General features: G+C 38.6%; 1 protein-coding gene across 3 annotated transcripts in view; it reads right to left on the bottom strand.

The window, feature by feature from the left end:
* Cntnap5 (contactin associated protein family member 5) overlaps positions 1–18,513 on the bottom strand; it is an 897,862-nt gene extending 879,349 nt beyond the window's left edge. For all 3 annotated transcript variants that reach the window (XM_035445443.1, XM_035445444.1, XM_035445445.1), the window contains exon 1: positions 18,432–18,513. In XM_035445443.1, coding sequence (XP_035301334.1) covers positions 18,432–18,513 — 82 coding nt within the window. The remainder of the gene's footprint in view (positions 1–18,431) is intronic.
* Positions 18,514–19,076: the final 563 nt, after the last annotated feature.

The raw sequence follows: 19,076 nt of genomic DNA, 5'->3' as shown, positions 1-19,076 counted from the left end.
TTTGTTGGAGGTCAGATGAGAAATTTGTTGGTCCTAGGTGTATTCTAGGGTTGTCTGGAGAAAGATATCTTATTAACACAAGATATTGTAATGGAAATGCTCTTTCTCTGATGTCATATGTCTACAACTACGAAATTGAGTAAAGTGTAGTGATTAAGCAACTGCAATGTTGTGAGACATGCTGAAGACGTTCATAGGTGATGCTGGTGTCTGCTCTGCTACACAACAACATAGACCCTTGTGCAACCCTGTGCTCTTTTTAATCTAAACCTGCCTTATGTTTAAATATAGACATCTGGTAGAGGAGAGGCTACACTTCTATTCCCATTTAAAATATAAATTAAAGACTGTGCTTAAGATTTAATTTACTTTAAAATTGAAGATTGAAGGTGAGTAGATAAGCAATCAATGCCAAGATTCTTATCTAGTTGATCTTTGGGGTGCTAAATGAGATAGGAAATGTCATCTGAATAGATCAGGAATGTGGCCTTTCCGGAGACAAATAGCTATGTCACCTTAAAAGCTCATAACAGCTTGCTGCCTTTAGCTTTTATCCCAGGATTTTCTTAGCTGAGAGTTTTCCCACTTGTGCTAGTGGAGTCTATAAACAGATGGCAGGAAATGCTTTTCTTGCAGTGCACTTCAGTTGTCACATGACAGTGAGTGGCCTCCTGCCAAAAACACCCTGACCAGAGAATTATAAGAAGATGTTGAAAGCTGAACTATAGAGATCACAGAAAACCTGAAAATAGTTTAACATTGGCCATTGCAGTTCTGACCATAGATACACCCTGAGTCCCTCACAAAGAGCTCACATTGTCTATGTGATCTCTGATACATTCGGAGCTAGGGAGAAGAGAATACGAAATCCATCACTACTCCAAACAACTCCAACAACTAGCATTACAGCAAAATATAAAATCTTTAGAGCTCTCCCCAAAACTACCCTTAATGTAATTTATTGGTCAAAACACAGATAGGTGACCCAACATCATTGTGAAGACAGTCACTAGAATGATGACAATGGTGTTTGTATCAATAAATGGAAAAAATACAGCAAAAAATCATTCCTTCAATTTGCCATCCTAAGGCTCTTCCTATGGGGCTTGATATTGAAGCAAGCATCATTTGATTTTCACCTAACTTAGGACAATGCAAATAGGAGGTAAGCTAGTTTTTCAGCCCTTACCTACATTGACTTTAAGGTGACATAACCAATTGCTGTAGTGTCCTCTAGGCTACAAGATACTTTGCCCTCGGGACATCACTGAGCTAGACACTCAGAAGCATACAAACAGCAAGTCCCTCACTATGACAAGCAAACATGGTTCTATGGAAGATGGATTTTTAGTTTAATGAGCAGTCCCCAAAGAAGCTGCTGTGTTCTTTAGCAGCTTAAGTAGTTTACATTTCCCATTAGCATGGTATACAGCTCCCATCTATCCATATCCTTACCAGCATTTTCTATTTATGTTCTTGATGACAGCCATTCAGACTGGAGTGAGATAGAATCTCAATGCAATTTTGATTTGCATTTCTTTGATGCTGGTGAAGTTGACCATTTTATTTTCATATGTTTATTCACTGTTTGAGAGATGTCTGTTCATTTCATTTGGCCATTTATTGATTGGGTTGTTTTAGCTTCTGTAAACTATACAGTAACTGAATATTCACAAGTCAACCCATTACAGGGATTCTGGCACAACAGTATTGATTGTAGCACTATTCAAATTAGGTAAATCATGGAATGAATCTCAATATCTAAAAATAGAGGAAGTGATAAAGTGTGGTATACATGAATGGTAGATTTTTCTGAACCATAAAGATGAAGGAAGTTATGTCATTTGCAGAAATACATGATATAATTGGAGACAATCACATTAAAGGAATCATGTCTATCATTTGTGGTCCCTAAATACATAAAATCACATATGTATAAATGCCATGAAACTAAACTAAAATTGTTCAGAAAGCAAAGGGGATTAATGGCAGGGACAAAGAGGGAGAAAAGGAAAGTAAGAGAGCATGGGGAGAGATATGCTCAATTTACAAAATACAATGTGTAAAATCTTCTGAGGCAGCCGGGTGTTGGTGGCTCCTCCTTTACACCCAGCACTCAAGAGGCAGAAGCAGGTGGATGTCTGTGAGGTTGAGGCCAACCTGGTCTACAGAGTGAGTTCCAGGACAGGCTCCAGAGCAATACATAGAAACCCTGTTTTGCAAAAACAAAAAGATACAAATAAATAAACTTATGAAGCAAATTAATTTAATAAATATTTCTAAACATTACCATGTATTTTCTAATGTCATTTTTAATTGAAAATGATAGCTCCATCCCTTCCCTAGTGAAATGAGTTTCTGTGAAAAAAAGAAACACAAAATTAATAATGTTTCATGTTCTGCTATGTGTGACATGAGACCATATACATATGAGAGTTGACCTCACAATGGCTATGGTTTCCTGTATGAGTCAATGTACCCATTTACCATAATGCAGAGGTGCCAGTTTCACCTTTGCTTTTATTCTGGGATGTAAATTGATGGTATGCTAAACTAGACTTTCATTGGTCATTACATCTGTGTTATTTACATTTGTCCATGAATGCATAAAATGACCTCATTTCTCCATGAACTCACAAACACTTAACAATAGGAACCCAATAAGTCAAATTGCATTTACCAATAAAAATTGATATTTATGTGGAAAACATATAACTCTTTACCTGCTAGCAATGTTTCAACAAGGGTGAAAACATCAATGGAGTTATACTTTCTCCTCTTGAATTGATTTTATTTCACATAATCAGATGATTCTTGGATTAACTTTATTAATGATTTTTTTGCAGTACTTACTTCCTTGCCTACGAAGCCAGTCTGTACTTAATAATGTTGTTATTTCCTAACTCTGGGTGTTTTATCATATCATTAACAGCTGGAAAAAGATTTGCTAAGATGATAGCTAACCTCGGACACCTTATTGCTAATGAAGAAACAAAATGGAATGTGTTCAAATATCTGTTTATAAAAGATAAGAGCTCTCCCTGAATATTTTGCCATGCACAGAAGCTATGCTGTTATTTTATGGAATCAATAACTTATTAGATGGAATTTTATTCAGATAATATGTTATAATTCTGCACCTAGAATTGTTACAAAAATGATATGAAGTATAATAGGAAACATCTATATTATAGATTCAAATTTTTAAATAATTAAACTAGATCTGATATATTAAAAGACATCTACAAAAAGACATGTTATGGCATGAGCAAAAAAAATTCGTCACTCAAACCAGATGTATTCAGGTCTTATAAACCCTGTAGAAAGGCAAATATTTGAAACACATCTGCAATCCAAGTGTTTGCCACATATGGGAATATGGAGATTGGAGAGTCAGCCAGAAACTCATGGACTGGTCACTTAGAGTATGCAGTGCAATGGCAAAAACAGCAAGGAAGCCCCTGTTTCAGTAATAAGGTAGGAGAGAACCACCAGGTTCTAAAATGTTGTTTTATGGCCTCCACATGCATATAGTATGCCTACATGCTGTCTTACACATTCATGAAATGTATTAAATAAATAAATAAATAAATAAATAAATAAATAAATAAATGTGAAATATCCCAAATAGACACATTCATTTGAACACTTTGTTCCCATCTAGTGGCTAGTGGTAATTTGGGAATTTTGTAGATCCTCCAGACCCTACCTGGAGGAAGTGGCTTGGAGGTTTTATTCTCTGATTACACTTCCTGTGTGTTATCTGCTTCCTGTCTATCCAGAATGTGAGGACAGGGAAGGTCCTAGTCACGTGTCTCTGCCACCATGGATATTGCTTTTGTCACATCTTTTTGGTATATTTGATGGGGTGATACTGGAAGCAAAATTCTTCTACCCTTAGCTAGTTTCTCATAGGCATTTGGTCATTGCAACAAAGGTAGCATGTGATACAACAGCTTCTTTTGAAAATTGGTTTGTGTGTGTGTGTGTGTGTGTGTGTGTGTGTGTGTGTGTGTGTCCACATGTCACAGCATATATATGGATGTCAGAGGACAACTTGCAGAAATTGATTTTCTCCTTTCTCATTGGTTTTCAGAGATGGAACTCAGGTTGCAATCTTGGAAAAAATTGCCTTTACTGGTGAGCCCACAAGTATTAACTTCTGAAAGCAAAGATATGAACACTGACACACACAACACACACACACACTCACACACACACACACACACACACACACACACACACACACACACACACACACACACACACACACACACGCAGAGCTATACCCATAATGCCATGATACATGTTATCAGGGAGTATGAAAAAACAAATCATTATTATAATCCAATGGGAAATGCTAGGTAGCTGTACTCAATCATTGTTGGAATTGTCCTATGTTTTTTCCTGGCAACAAACGTTAGCCTAAATAAATAACAAGGCCTATGCTCTGTCTGTTATCCATATATTTAAGCATTGCTACCTCCTGGTCTTGTTGCTAAAATGTCAGCCTGAGTGTATTCAAAGCTCACAATCTTTGATGGTTAGGAAGTAGTTCCCTTGAAGAATTTAAAAATAGATTCAGTAAATCAGAATGCAAAGGAAGGCTTCTGCAAAGCTATCCTGAAACAGAGCAGCCGCAATGGGACATGACTTCACACCTTTCATCCTCTTGGCAAAACATTCGATTTCTGAAAATAAATAGATATTAATTTTCATTCAAATGCCCATTTCAATTCATTATCTGGAGAAGTAAATATTAACAAAGGTGAAACCCAAGTCAATATTGACTTTGGGAGATAATAAATCCTGACAGTCACCAGAACAAGTGGTTTATATAAAGAATATCTCATGTGCAATTCTACTAGGATTTTTTTAACTGTAATACAAAACAAATATCGCATATAAAGTAAGGCACATATGCTGGGGAGATGGTATAGTTGTTAAAGTGACTGCTACACAAGCATGAGGACTCGAGTTTGAATCTAGACTTCCCACATATACCTAGTGACCATGGCACCCAGACTATGGAGACAGGCAGATCTCTGGAGCTCATTGGTCATCCATCCTAGAAAAATCAATAAGCTCAAAGGTTTTTTTAAAGGTCCTGTCTAAAAAATGGAGAGTGTTGGAGGAGGACACCTAACACACATATCTGTCCTCCAAATGTAGTTGTAAACACATGAACACATGACCCCATACAGTTATACACACACCCACATGAAGAAGTACATATCCTGCACACAGGTCTCACTCCTTCACAGAATTGGGTAGCATATATGTGTTCATAAGGTGAATTGTTTTGAAATAATATATAAGGTATGATATACTATTTTAAATTGTTATGATAAATAATACTAGAGTCTATTAAAATGCAACATAAGGCATTCGGAGTCCTCTGAAGGGCAGAGTGAGAAGAGTAAAGACCTGAATGCATAGATGTTGCTCAGAGCCAGTAAAAGAGTGATAAAAATGAGCACTTGGACCAGGGTCAATCACCAAAATGAAATTCAGATATGCAACCATTAACATTTAATTTGTCTTGTCACTTCTTCCACTCACATTGGTCAGTAGAAGGCAGCACTGGGACATTCTAACATCGATTGTCCCAGGTTCACTTGTTTCCACCATGTAAAGAGATGTGAGACAATGCAGGTGCCCCACATGTTCTGGGTGAGAGCTTGCTACTTTGGCTGGAGTTTCCCTCAATTTGTCTGTGCTTCTGTTTTTTTTTTTTCAAGTAGTTATTTTGCCATTCAATGTGCTATACACGGACAATTTAATCATAGCTAACATGAGATCTCTTCTTTTGAGGAGGTCCCAAGGGGATGCCTGGGATGTAGGTGGATAATTCAAGAGCCTTTACAAGATAATTCCTTAACATAAAAATAGCTCTTGACTGCAAACTAAGGAGAACAAGGTGAGGAGGCAATTTTTTTTTGATAAGCTGCTATCTTTTCAGATCAGTAAATGCCAATAAGATGATACTTATATAAATAGCAGCAAGAGAAAACCAGATATCCAATGGGTTAAAAATAAAAATAGGAGTTTCTCTTATAGCTGTCTGAAATATAAAATACCTTATCTATAGCTAGAGGATAATACTGTATAAGTAAGAATACTAGAATGCGTTGCTGTTAGGCAACTGGCAAATAAATATTAAGCACTTGAGGTGATATGCTAAATATCCTGGTATGGTCAGAATACAATATATACAGTTTTATACTCTACCACATACATATGCAAAATTATTATGTGTCAATAACACCAGAAAAATGTACCTATTTATTTAATAAAACTTTGAACAGAGATCATATTAATAATCTTACCAGACAATCACTGGCCACTGAAACAGATGCAGTGTTGTGCTCCCAGAGTGGCCCCCTGCCACACTCTAGGAAATAGCTGTCTGAATCTGAAAGAACTTTCATGTTCTTTCTCAAAACTTTTTATATATGGTTATTTTTGCATATAATTATGAACTTAGATTCTTGCAACCAAGAATTAGATAAGACTAGGAAAATTGCATAGAGGGGCAAGCAGTAATCAAGGGAGTCTCATAACCTGGTTGAAATTCCCAGGAACTATGAAAAGCCAGACATCATAGAACATGTATAATCACAGACTACCTGTGAAGAAACAAGATATAGGGATAGTAGAATCCCTGTAAGCACACAGACCAGCTAGCCTAGTATAGGCAGTGTTGACGTAGCCTGCCTCATGCAAGGTGGAAGGCAAGGACAAGGACTGATATCAAGGTTGTCTTCTTCCCTCCATGAGCTAATGCTCACACAAATACACAAGCACAAAAAGAAAGAAGAAAAAACTAGGGAGATATTTTTTAAATGGTGGGGAACTTCACAAGACCCCTCCTTAAAAAGTCAAAAGAGAAAGCATATGCTGAAGCATAGAACCTTAGTCAGTATTGTCCCATTTTCTCCAAAGCAGTACTTTGTAATTCATTTTTAGTGCTAAAATTCTTTATAAAATTTCCTTTACAAAACATATTCTTCTTTCAAAATTAGTTTTAGTATTTATGGAATTTTCCTTTGTTATGCAACACTTTTTTTAAAAAACATGATATTTGTTCATGGCTCTGTGGTTAACAGTTAGGATAATCAAAGACATCTCTTGTCCATAATAATTTATAGAACTATTGAGATGTAGCTTCAAGGAAAAAGACATTGAGCAATGTCTTTAGATTCCCTAAGTGTAAGGAAGCGTATCCAAAGTGGCAAGGCAGAAATTGAAAAATAAGATGCCGGAAGCCAAGTGGTTCCTGAGGTTGAAAGGACAAGCTCATGAGACCTTGAAATTAAAGCAAAAATCTAGTGGTCTAACTCTCTACACAGCTGATGAGGAGAGCAAGCTGCTATAAGTGCCATTCCTCAGAATGTTCTGTGGCCAGGAGACAGGTCCTTCACTGCACCTGGCCAAGGATGAAGAAGAGTGACATTGGATAAATGTTTGTGGCTTCCACCCTCCCTTCTAATCAGTATTCATCACCAGCTTAACACTTGGCTTATTCTATGACATGCGTATTGTGAAGAGTACTGCATGTTTAAGAGTTAAGGATTTAAATAAAAGGGCAAAGCCGGCATGCTCACCTAAGGAGTTCCATGGTCAGTGTGTATCCTATGGCACTGGAGTCTCTTCAGTTAGTTAAAAGGGTTTTCAATGAACACAAAATAGGTGAGACACACTCTCTTAGTTTATTCTCTTATAATTTATACAAAAGCAACTTGAGGAAGCAAGAGTTTATTTGGGCTAATAGTTCCACGGCACAGCCCATCATAATGAGGAAGACATTGTGACGGTGATGGTGAGGTATCCAGGCATATTGCATCCATATTCAGGAAGCAGAGCAGCAAATGCTCATGCTTTCTCCTTTTCTCCTTTTTACTCAGCCTGGGAGCCCAGACTATGAAATGATGTCACCCATATTTGGGGTAGGTCTTCCATCTTAATTAATATAGTCTAGATAATCCATCATGGGCATTACTGGAAGGTCATTTCCATGGTGATTATAAATCTTAGCAAGTTAATAATCTGAATTAAATCCATCATACTCTGAGAATAGGCACTGACAGTGCAAGCTACAGTGCTATTTTGAAAGGTTGGTCCTGGCAATGAAACAGTGATAGTAAGACTTATTCAGTGGCTCCAGCAAATTTTATAAGTAGGTAGTCCTAACAGTGATGTCCTTTAGAGATGAGGGAGGGATTATTTTCAAAGTTGACATATGTTATCTCACATAACAGTGGGGCAGAATCTGTGGATCTGAACACCATAGCAATTTCCCAACAGTCGTCAGAAAGAGCTAGCTTTGAAAGGACAAACAACCCCTCAAGTTTTAATACAAGCTCCATTTGGGTGTTAGTCTCAATGAAAGAGTAGACTGAGAAAAATATATCTGAGATTTGGAATCAGGGGAAATGGATCTAAATCCCACTGTGACCCCTGTGTAGGATATGATCTTTGTTTAGTTCCATACCCAGCTAACCTAGCACATTCTCAGAAGAAAGCAAAACTTCCTTTCCATATGACTGTAGCAAGGGACAAAGTGAAACCTCACCAAGTGTCAAAGTTTGGATGGGGTGCTTTTCTGAAATCCTCACAAAGACCAGCATGTAGGCTAATGTTATCTTTGCTCTCTAGTGATCCACCATATCAGTCTGCAGCCACAGCACTACTGATTGTGTCTAAATATTCCTAATGAAAGGCACTTATTTCTCTTAATTTCTGGTTCTCAGAAATAAATTATCCTTGTGGTCCCCAGTCAGGCTGCACACGAGGATCAGTGTGTGAGAAGCCGGTGAAGAGAGTGGACCTGATCTGTATAGGATAGCACATCCACAAAGCTCCACTTCTGTCCACTACACAAGCTGGTGGGTCTCCCTGATCCTGTGAATTAAGTTTTCTAGTTTCTGTCATTGATTGACCATAATCTGCATCTTACATATCAGTAGCAGCTAACATATTGTGATTAATGAAAGGAAGCAAATTGTTGATCTGAGATGAAGGGGCAGAAACTGACCTCACCAATTCAGGATTCCATAAAGACAAACACAGAGAAGGCAAAATATCAAGCATGATCCATGGTGCTTATAGTTGTCTGATATGGGCTAAGGATCTACTTGGTTCATAAATTTAATTAAAGCTTTGAGAAAACTATTTTTATCATAAACAAGCATATAATGTAAAGCGAAGTGCAAAATTGCCTGCATGTTTAAGATAAAATTTCTAGGAATTTTACACTCCCCTGGTCACTGGCTGCTGTGCTGTTCAAATTCCCACTGCTCTCCTAAGACCCTGTTCCTCTAGATGCGGCACTTGAGTGAGAAATCTGTAAAAACATTAGCTTAGGCTACACCATGTAAAACTGTCACTCAATAAAAGGTAAATGAATCAGGCAGAGGAGAGAGGAAGAATGGAACTAGATATCCATGGAGAATAAAGCAAGGAAAGGAGTGGAGATCAGAAGAGAAAGAAGTGGAGAGGACAGCTGAAGGACAGGAAATGGTGGGATTAGACCAGAAGACCCAGACTTTTTGCAGAGGACAGGCTTAGTTCTGACATCCTGAATATGCTGAATTTCCAACTTTCCTTAGCTCAGAAGCCTCTCTTTGCCTCTTCCTTATGATTAGTATTGTTATCTGGACAGTCTGTCCTACCAGCAGTCGAGAGTTCTGTGCAGCAGATCTCTATAGTTTCTCTCCTAATGGACTCTCTCCAGGTAATTTGCATGAACTGGAACTTCCCCCCTAATTACAGATTTGGTGAATTAGTGGAGTTATTAGAGAAGTGATTTAGAGACAGATGGTTGGAGATGATGGAATTAGGTGGGCATTCTCAGTGTCCTGTAAGTCGATGATCTGTGTTAAGCCTGTGCCTCAACTGGCCTCGAAAGGAAGCATCATATTTGGTGACTGTACCCACACTGTATAACAAAGCAGATCTGGAATCCAGCAGACACTTAAATTTACTCCCACACCTTCCACACAACAATGAGCTCAGTGAAAGACAAGCTATGTGACCTCACAGAAAAAGAAGGGCTGGAGACCAAGGAAAGGCAAGTGATATTTGGAAGGAAAAGGAAACATTTATTCAGTCACAGCAGCCAAAGAGTACCTATTAAGTACTGCTGGCTCGAAAACTGATTTATTTCTTCCTGTGTTTGTATTATGTGTGTATCTGTATGTGATATTTGTGTACTTATGTGATATTTGTGTAACATGTGTATATGCATATGAAGTAGATAATGTTTGTGGATGTGAATGTGATTTTTGTGTCAGATGTGTTTGTTCATATATTGGAAGGGTATCTTACACATATCTTTGGGCATGTGTGGATGTGAGATGATTCAGGAACACTGTGGTACAGAGTATAATACCACATTTGGCTCTTCCTGTGTGCTGTGGATCCAAATTAAGGTCCTCACTTTCAGTCACTGAGCTATTTTATGAGTTCTGCAAAGTTCCTTAAACTGTTACAGACTTTGGACTGTCTTCAGAAGAACATTTCTGCTTCAAAGGTAAACTGTTAAAAACTAAAATACGTAAGCAAGTGTGTTCATGTCTTTCTGTGGCTGGTGTCATCCTAAGAAGCTCATTTGACTCTGTTGATGTAGGAAACACTTAGAAATAATCACCCCATGGCCTGATCATGCACAAAGGCAGTAGACAGTATAGAGAAATGGGATTTATGCTTGAAGATCAATTACTAATGATAACACATCAACCTGAAGGACTCAGCTCTAGGAATTCTCTTTTTCCAGAGCAGACACTAAAGTGGGTTAGGCTGCCTCATCAACTCCAAGTTGATGGAGGACAGCATCCATGATGTTGAGGTTTAATTATACATTCCTCAGTGACTAGTTCTCATTTTGCTGAAACACACCAATATAATTTATAGACTAGAAGATTGCATCAGAGTGATGGCTACAGACAGTATGTGCTAAATGGTATCATGTATAAATGAAATACGCTGCATTTTGATTAAGGCCACTCTGTATTCCCAGAAAAGAACTTCATTTCAGAGCAATGAACACCTTTTGAGCATCTATTGCTTTCATTTGTCACAAACATTGGAATTGTCTATAGAGTACATTTCAGCTGCAAAACTGTGCTTTTGTGTGCTTAGTAGCTCATACATCCTTGTGCCTTGAATTTTCTTGGTCATTATTCTCCTTGCAGATCTTTGTGAACTGAAGTTTCAAATAACCTTCTTGGAGTTCTTGCTAGCTGTCACCTGAGATGCTGTAGTCATCTCAACTCCTTTTCTTATCAACATTTTGTTCTATTACATTCTAGGTCTCATTAAATCTTAAATGGGTGGGGTTTGGATACAAAGCTTACTTTGAAAGCTTTAAAACCTGAATTTGAACCTTAAAACTCACAGAAAATCCATATATGTGGTTCAGGGATGGCTTAGACCATAAAAATATGTGCCACAAGAAGCAAGATGAACAGAATTTCAGAATTTCATATGTGTAATCCACATATAGGTGGAAGAAGAAAATTAACTCTACAAAGTTGATTATGACCTACACATACACTGTGGCATACACAGATGTACAGATTTTAAGTGCATACAGATATCAGGCAGGCAACACACACACACACACACACACACACACACACACACACACACACACACACACCATATTAATTTAATATATCTGCATGTTGAGACATTTGCATGTAATTCCAGCACCAGAGGATGCCTAAGAGTAGTCTAATGCCTGTCTAGACTAATTGGAGAACTCCAAGTCAATGAGAGACCTTGACTCAAAGAAGATATACAGGTTTCTAGGAGACAACATAACATCTGGTCTAAAGTGTCCACATGCACAAGCATGCATGTGCCTGCACACACAAACAAAAGCAACATTTTAAAGGGGTAAATCAAAACCTCACTGTCTAATTTGATCTTTAGTTCCTAGCACTCACATGGTGCCTCACAACTTTCTTTAATTCCACCTCTAGGGTTGCCAGTTCCCTCTTCTGGACTCTGCAGGCACGAGGCATGTGGGTGATATACATGCATATAGTAAAGCACTCAGGCACATAAAAAATTAATGATATTTTAAAAATTAAAAACACTCAGTGAAACTGTACTTTTTAAATTTAGAGAGATAAATTTTCCATACTAACTCACTTCTTTCCTCTCTCCTCTATCCCTATAGGAACACACAGTGTCTCCACTTTTCAGTCTGTTAAGTTTTTTAAGACTTAGCTTCTATTTCCCTTTCCTCAAAAGCACATTTTGAAGCTCCAGCCATTGGCAGATTCTCACAGTGTGTCTTCCATTGCATCCATGCTTAGTTATTTGAAACCTTTAGCACTGACATGATAACTGACTTATTTTTCTGGATGTCAAGTTTTACAGCATTACTGGGGGTCATGGACTATATCTCACTAGTTATTCTTCACTTCTCCAACTACGCAGAAATTGTGTCCTTGAGAAAGAAAAACAGTACTTGGAACTAAGATCATCTGTAAGTTCTTCAAATGAGTAACACACACCAGCTTCTGACACTTAACCCTTCCTTGTCATAGTTAAGATGATGAAATTGGGGTCTCAAAGTTATTTTATGAGAGTAATGAGATGCTCTTCCCACTACACAAAATTCTTTTCCATAATCTGGCACTAAGTTCCATTCAATAGAATCCAAATGCTCAATTTATATCAAACCCAAGGCAATGGAGGAGATTTCTTATAGCAATGGGGGCATGTATTTTTCAGATTATAGAGAAAACATTTATTAGCATAGCATAAAGAAAGTTAATCAAATGAACTTCAAGTTGTAGTAAGGTCAACTAGATAAATTTCTTTTTCATGATACGAATGATTTTCTGGTGCCCATGGTAAGCCTGTTCTGTAGTGAATCCAGAGAAACATGCAGTCGGAGATCCATCCTGCAGACGTCAAGCTTGGTAAAGCAATCTGGACTTCTGTTTCATTTTACATCTCACTTACGCTTGGAATTTCCACAACTGTGACAAGTAATAGTTGTTAAAACAGCAATATGAAACAAACACATCTTAAATGCAAGACTCTGCCCATAGGGAGCAGAAAAAAAATCTCAGTTTAAGATTGAATGCTCTCGCTAGAAAACTATTAGATCATTCCCTCATCCATCTGCTTGCTCAGTATTTTAGGCATTGGACACAGGAATTCAAATAAAACATGACAAAGGGATAATGCATTTTAGTTGAGGGAACAAGAATAACATAAAGTGCTACAAAAATGAGATAAATAGGGCACCTAACCTAAGCTGTGAAAATTCAAAGTTTTATTTATTCTTTGACAATTTAATGCATATATCATGATCCTTACCATCTCCATTCTCTCTACCCCCAGTCCTTCAGGTACTCCAAACACTTGAAACCTCGTGTGTGTGTGTGTGTGTGTGTGTGTGTGTGTGTGTGTGTGTGTGTGTGTGTGTGTGTACTTGGCAGATAATAAAGAAAAAACTCAAGGGGAAATGGTATTGTAGACAAAAGTAATAACCAGCACCTACAAATAAATCCAAGACAGCCTTGTTTGTTTGTGAAATGTAGAGGTTCATATTTTGTTAGAAGGGATACTAGAGATGAGAGTTAGGTTATTCCTACGAAGCCAGATCATGGCTTGGAACATGCAACACAGGACCAGGCTTCATAAGCTCTACCTCAGCAGAACTCTGACCTGACATTGACAGACTTATGGGGCAGAATATCAACCAAAGTGCCATTCATGGTGTTGTCCTGTGCTTATGTGTACACAACAGCGTATTCTAAATTGTTCCTGGAGGTTTTCTTCATCCCCTGTCGAGATTTTAATTTAAAAATATGAAAGAAAATAAAATCTCAACTCCAGGTACAAGCCTAGATATAAAGTTGCTTTTCTTTGAACAATGTGATATTTACTGACATGCGACAATTCTTGATCTGAATGCTTTTGGAAACTTTTTTCAGGTATGACTCAGGAATTGGGTGTGTTGAAAACTGCCAGCTCATGCCCTTCTCCAAGGCTAAGGTTATGAGGGTGATTTTAAAGAACCCTTGCCAAATTCCTGCAGATGCTGCACAAAGTATCTAGTGAAGTTCATTGGAGGATATTTTGTTTCAAATATGTTTCTAAAGATTCAGATATTTCTCATGGCTTAGATTGGTGATCTTGGGGACATGGTTAAGTTCTACTCACCTGAAAATCATTCATATGAACGAGATCACTTAATGTCTTGCTTAGAAGCCTTGTAAAGTGTGTGCTGTAAGTGAGGGATATATGCTGCTTGCCTACTAGTAGGAATTAAAATCACATTGTACTCTTACTCTGATTATAGATACCTCCAAGTTTTAAAGTGCAGTGATCTCAAACACACACACAAATGAAATTACCAATAAGTAGCATCAATAGTTAATGATGAAAACATATTACAAGTAAATATTGTCTTAGAAACTAAATCCAGGCCTTTATCCAGCAAACCAAGGTTACTGGGGGGAGTGAGTAACCTTTACAAGGTTACCAGGCAAAGGTGGCAGACTTTTACTGAATGAAAATGTTACCTTTTGAAATGTATGTCAGTATTGTTTTCAAAATAATACAAAGCAACTTCTCTGTAAAGTTTTAAGTAGAATATCATTGACTTCTGCCCTATTAGGCAACTAAACACCTTCTCCATTTTCTTATTTGTTAGAGATAATTATCAAATGCAGATCATATTACATGACAATTCTGGTTACCAGGTGAAAGACATTGAATCACCAACAAATGGATTTGGAGGTACTTTGAGTCATATCACATCATTTTGTGATAAATGGATGCATAAAAGTAAAGTTATTCACTCTGGCAGAGAAAACTAAAGACTACAACTAGGAATGTGGCCATTCCTTACAAGGAGAATGCAGGTGAGAGCATTGCTGCTCCCAAAGACATTAATTGTCTCTCAAGTCTGTTCCTTTGTTGTGAACGCCCTCCTCTAGTCTTTAATTTATATTTTATAGCTGCAAAATGTTAATATGCTTTACAAATGGGGCTTATGTGAAGGAATGGTAAGTAAAGGTCAAAATGAGTTAGTATTATCATGGAGAAAGCTTCCATGCTCCACCAACTGAGCAATACAGGGTTCTCTCACTTGCGGTAGCTATAGATGCTACAGAAAACACTGCACAGCCATTCTCCTGCCGCATAAGAACAGCAAATTCATTGTTCATATTACTTTTCATTTTTGTTTTTTAACAGCCTTCAGGTAGTCCAGGGTCTGATATCTCCTTGCTATCATGATCAGCACACTCACAGGTCTTGTGAAATTCAGCATGCAAGAAAAATATAGAACAAGGAGTTTTAAATTCTTATCACATTACTACATCTCTGGGACTGTTAATGAGCACTAATAAATTTCAAGGAAGTGCTTGATGACTATTGTAAGTTATTTCAGAAAAAATTGAAGCTGTGGATAAACATGTAATAATTTCCTTTTAAGAATTAAATAGTACTTGTCCTGTTTTCTGAACACCATACTCTGTCATGATAATATTTTATTTAGCCTAATCTTAGATGAATAGCCTTAGTAAGACATTTGGCTGCTATTCACTAGTAGGATGGAAAGGACAATAACAAAGTAGTTGACATCTGAGCTGAGACATCACTGGAACTAGAACTTCATAGAGACTTCTGGTCTCATTTAATCCAGGTCTCAAGTCACACCATAGCTTCCTGAATCAAAGGAACAATAATGGTCTTTTTTTTTACGTTGGTCTATTATAACTATATTCAAAATTAACCAGTTCCCTCAGGATATACTCAAAGGAAACACTCTAGCTGTTTAATATCCTGAAAGTCTAGAATGGGGAAATTTCAAGAGGCTTTATTGCTGGTAGGTAATTGCATTCTCACCACAGATTTGTAATATCTTTATTATGGCTGGACTCCTTCTTACCTGACTCTGTTTTCATTGCACCTAATTAGAAACAGAGACTATGTAATTGGGTAAGCACTCCCTTATCCCTGTGGAGATAAATGCCCCTGTTCCGGACAGGGTATTAGAAAATTTAACATGTATCCAGGTACATACTCTCATCCTACACAACAATAACAACAACAGCAAATCATTACAAAAGAGGGCAGAAAATTAAAAGAAACTCTTCACTTACAACTTAGCACCTATAACTGTGCACCATGGAAGAAACCAGGCAAACAATCTGTTTTCAAGGCAACTTGTTACCAATAATGTGGCATATTCCTTAAAATGTAGGGAAAACAATCTTAAACAATTATTTTCACAACTCAAATTAAAAGGAAACTCTTTGGAAGGAAATGTCTAACTCGTCAAAGCATGTGTATGAATGGGAGCAGATTGTACATACCTAGCAAATCCAATATCTATACTTGAAGAATAAAAATTGTGAACAGCAGCCTAGAGAAACTGGGAAATATTCAGGACTGCCTTGAGGGGTTTTGCCTGATAGGTTCCAAAGACAATCAATATGCATTGATTTCAGAACCAGTGATTACTGGAAATCTATTGTGTACCAAATGAAACAGTTTTCACAGTGCAGCAAACTCACTGTTATTCCTTAAGAAAACAGACTAGAATATTTAGCAAGCAGCACTCAGTCAATTGCTGCTTTGCTTGGAAATGCAACTGTCACTTGCAAAACTCTGGAGATCATTACCTGCAACTTTCTTTTGAAAGGCTCAGAGTAGGCTTTGCAGTTGCCTTGGTTATGAAATGCTGAAGTCTTAAACCCATGCCATTTAGTTTTATGAAATTATTAAAATATGTTTTGACACAGTTAAATTAATTTACAGAAAATATGGCTCCAACGTTTTTTCCCTAAATTTTCAGGAACAGTGATACTTGAAGAGGCCAAAGTCATACACTCGTATCATGCACTCTACCCATTTCATCAATATCCCTCATCCCACCTATTGGATATTCACAGTATTCATTCTCTTTAGATAACAGAATGTGCTAAGGGGAAAACACAGTTTAGAGCCACACCTTTGCATCATTTGGACAACACTGACCTCTAGTGTTCCAGAAGGTAGAAAAACTAGCTCAGTAGCGAAGCTTACTTCCTGACTAAGGCTTTTGGGTCTTTCTCTCTAGCACCATGGGGATAATTTCAAAGGGGAAGAGGGGAAACAAGAGAAAAAAAGGGGAGAGAGGAAGCAGAACAAAATAGTCAATCTAATTGATGGTAGCCTCCCTCAACCTGTTATTATTTTATACCTCCTTTTTAGAGAGGGTAGCCTTTTTTGATCCCCTTTATAACACAAACTTTAAGAAAATATTGCAACTATGGATTGTCAGCTTTCCAGTATTTGGACCACAGAAACACAGACTCTACTTTGAACATTCATCTACTTGTCTTCCCTCTGGGATCCAAATCCTGGGACAATATCCTCTAAGAATTAAGGAATAAAGCAGAGGGATCCTCAGTAGTTAGTTGCCCTGCCTTTTTTCTGATATTGATAATATAATTATAAAAGTAAAATAAAAAATGTCCCAAACTGGATAATATTTCTGAGGTTCAGTGCAGGAAGAGAAGATGAAGGAACAAATCCAGAAACTTGAGGGACCATGGTAAGCCATCCTTGCAAACAACACAGATGGCTTAATTGCATCTTTTCTCATTTAGGAGTTCCCAGAGATGGAAAAACTTCCCTTCTTCTGCCTAAAGAAGCCGTGGAGCAATTGAGCTTGAACCTCTCATAGCTTTGGCAATTTATTCAAGTTTGACAAACTGGATTCCTTAAATACATAGTGCAGGTGGCAGATCTCTAGGAGTCAAGAATACCTGCCTATTAAATTAAGTGAAGTTGAAAGGTGGACAATATAATGTATACTCACTATTCCTTCACTGGCACCAGGAATTTTTTGTAATGGGATATGCATTGAAGCTCTCCCTCTTACAATAGGACAGTCATTGATCTCATAGGTTAACTACATTTGAGCTAAAATTCTTAGGCCCAAACTCCCAATCCCTTTACACCTATGCCCATTAGTTGCAGCTGAAACCTTATGCTTAAGGCAGTGGAGAGAGCGAGGTGCTTAGAGTGGGGGGTTGGGGAGAGGTGTTCGGAGCACATTGCAAATCCAGGGGAGCTGCAGTCCATTGCTGTCACCGAGCTTGGTGGCTCTGGAGCATCTCTGCCCCTGGATGCTTCCTCCTGGCCCATGAATCCCTGTCTGAGATTAAGAACTGGGGAACTGACAGCAGGCTAGGGGAACTTTATGTTTCCAAAGACGGGCAGGCAATTCAGCAGAGCAAGCTCATGAGAGCTCTGCTAACTTTTGGGATGGCTGGAATGGTGGAACGGCACTAGTTAGGGTTTTCACACAGCTTTTCCCAGAACGTACACAGTCGGACAGTCGGATACTTATTCGGAGTAGCATCATATACCACCTCATCTTCCCGCCCCCAGCTCCAAGTACTCACAGTTTGTCGCTGTTAATCCTAAATGCCACAAGCCAGAGAGCATCAAAGTCAAAACGCTGGTCAGTCTTGGTACAGAATCCATTTCCCCTGAGTGAACGATCTTCCAATCAAATCCCAAATTCGCAGGCACCAGCCTTGGGTTTTCTCTCTTTTTCTTTCTCTCCGTTTTCTCTCCTCTGCTCCGGCGGACCCCCTCCCACCCCCCTTTAACAGATGCTGTTCTCCTTCACTCCATCCTCCTCCTCAGACACTCCACCGAAACCGTGGCAGGGCTTCCTCGGAGCTGCGAGCTGCGACCGAGGTCTACAGTTCCTGCAACTGTTCCTCTCTGTGCTTGCCTTCCTCGTCTGCCTCTTCTTCCTCCGGATCCCCTTCCTTGAAGGTTCAAACCCAAACTCGAGGACAGCTCCTGGCGTTCAGCTCGGCAATAGCCAAAAGCACCTCTTTCGGGTGCTAAAGCTGGATTCAGCACCAGGGTGGCGGACAGCTCCTTATAGGAGCTGTCTGCGCGGCACCGCCCCCGGCCGGGCCCGCCCCGCGCTCGCCTATAAGAGTGGCCGGGGCGGGTCCTTGGTCGCTTGCGTGTCCTGTCCCCAGCAGACTTCTGCTGTGGTACTCTCAGGCTACCTGCTGGAGAGGCAGGGG

The sequence above is a fragment of the Cricetulus griseus genome, chromosome 5 (genome assembly GCF_003668045.3).
Source record: "Cricetulus griseus strain 17A/GY chromosome 5, alternate assembly CriGri-PICRH-1.0, whole genome shotgun sequence".
NCBI classification, from domain to species: domain Eukaryota; kingdom Metazoa; phylum Chordata; class Mammalia; order Rodentia; family Cricetidae; genus Cricetulus; species Cricetulus griseus.
The sequence above is the reverse complement of the archived record's forward strand: the minus strand, read 5'-3'. Positions and strand labels throughout refer to the sequence as shown.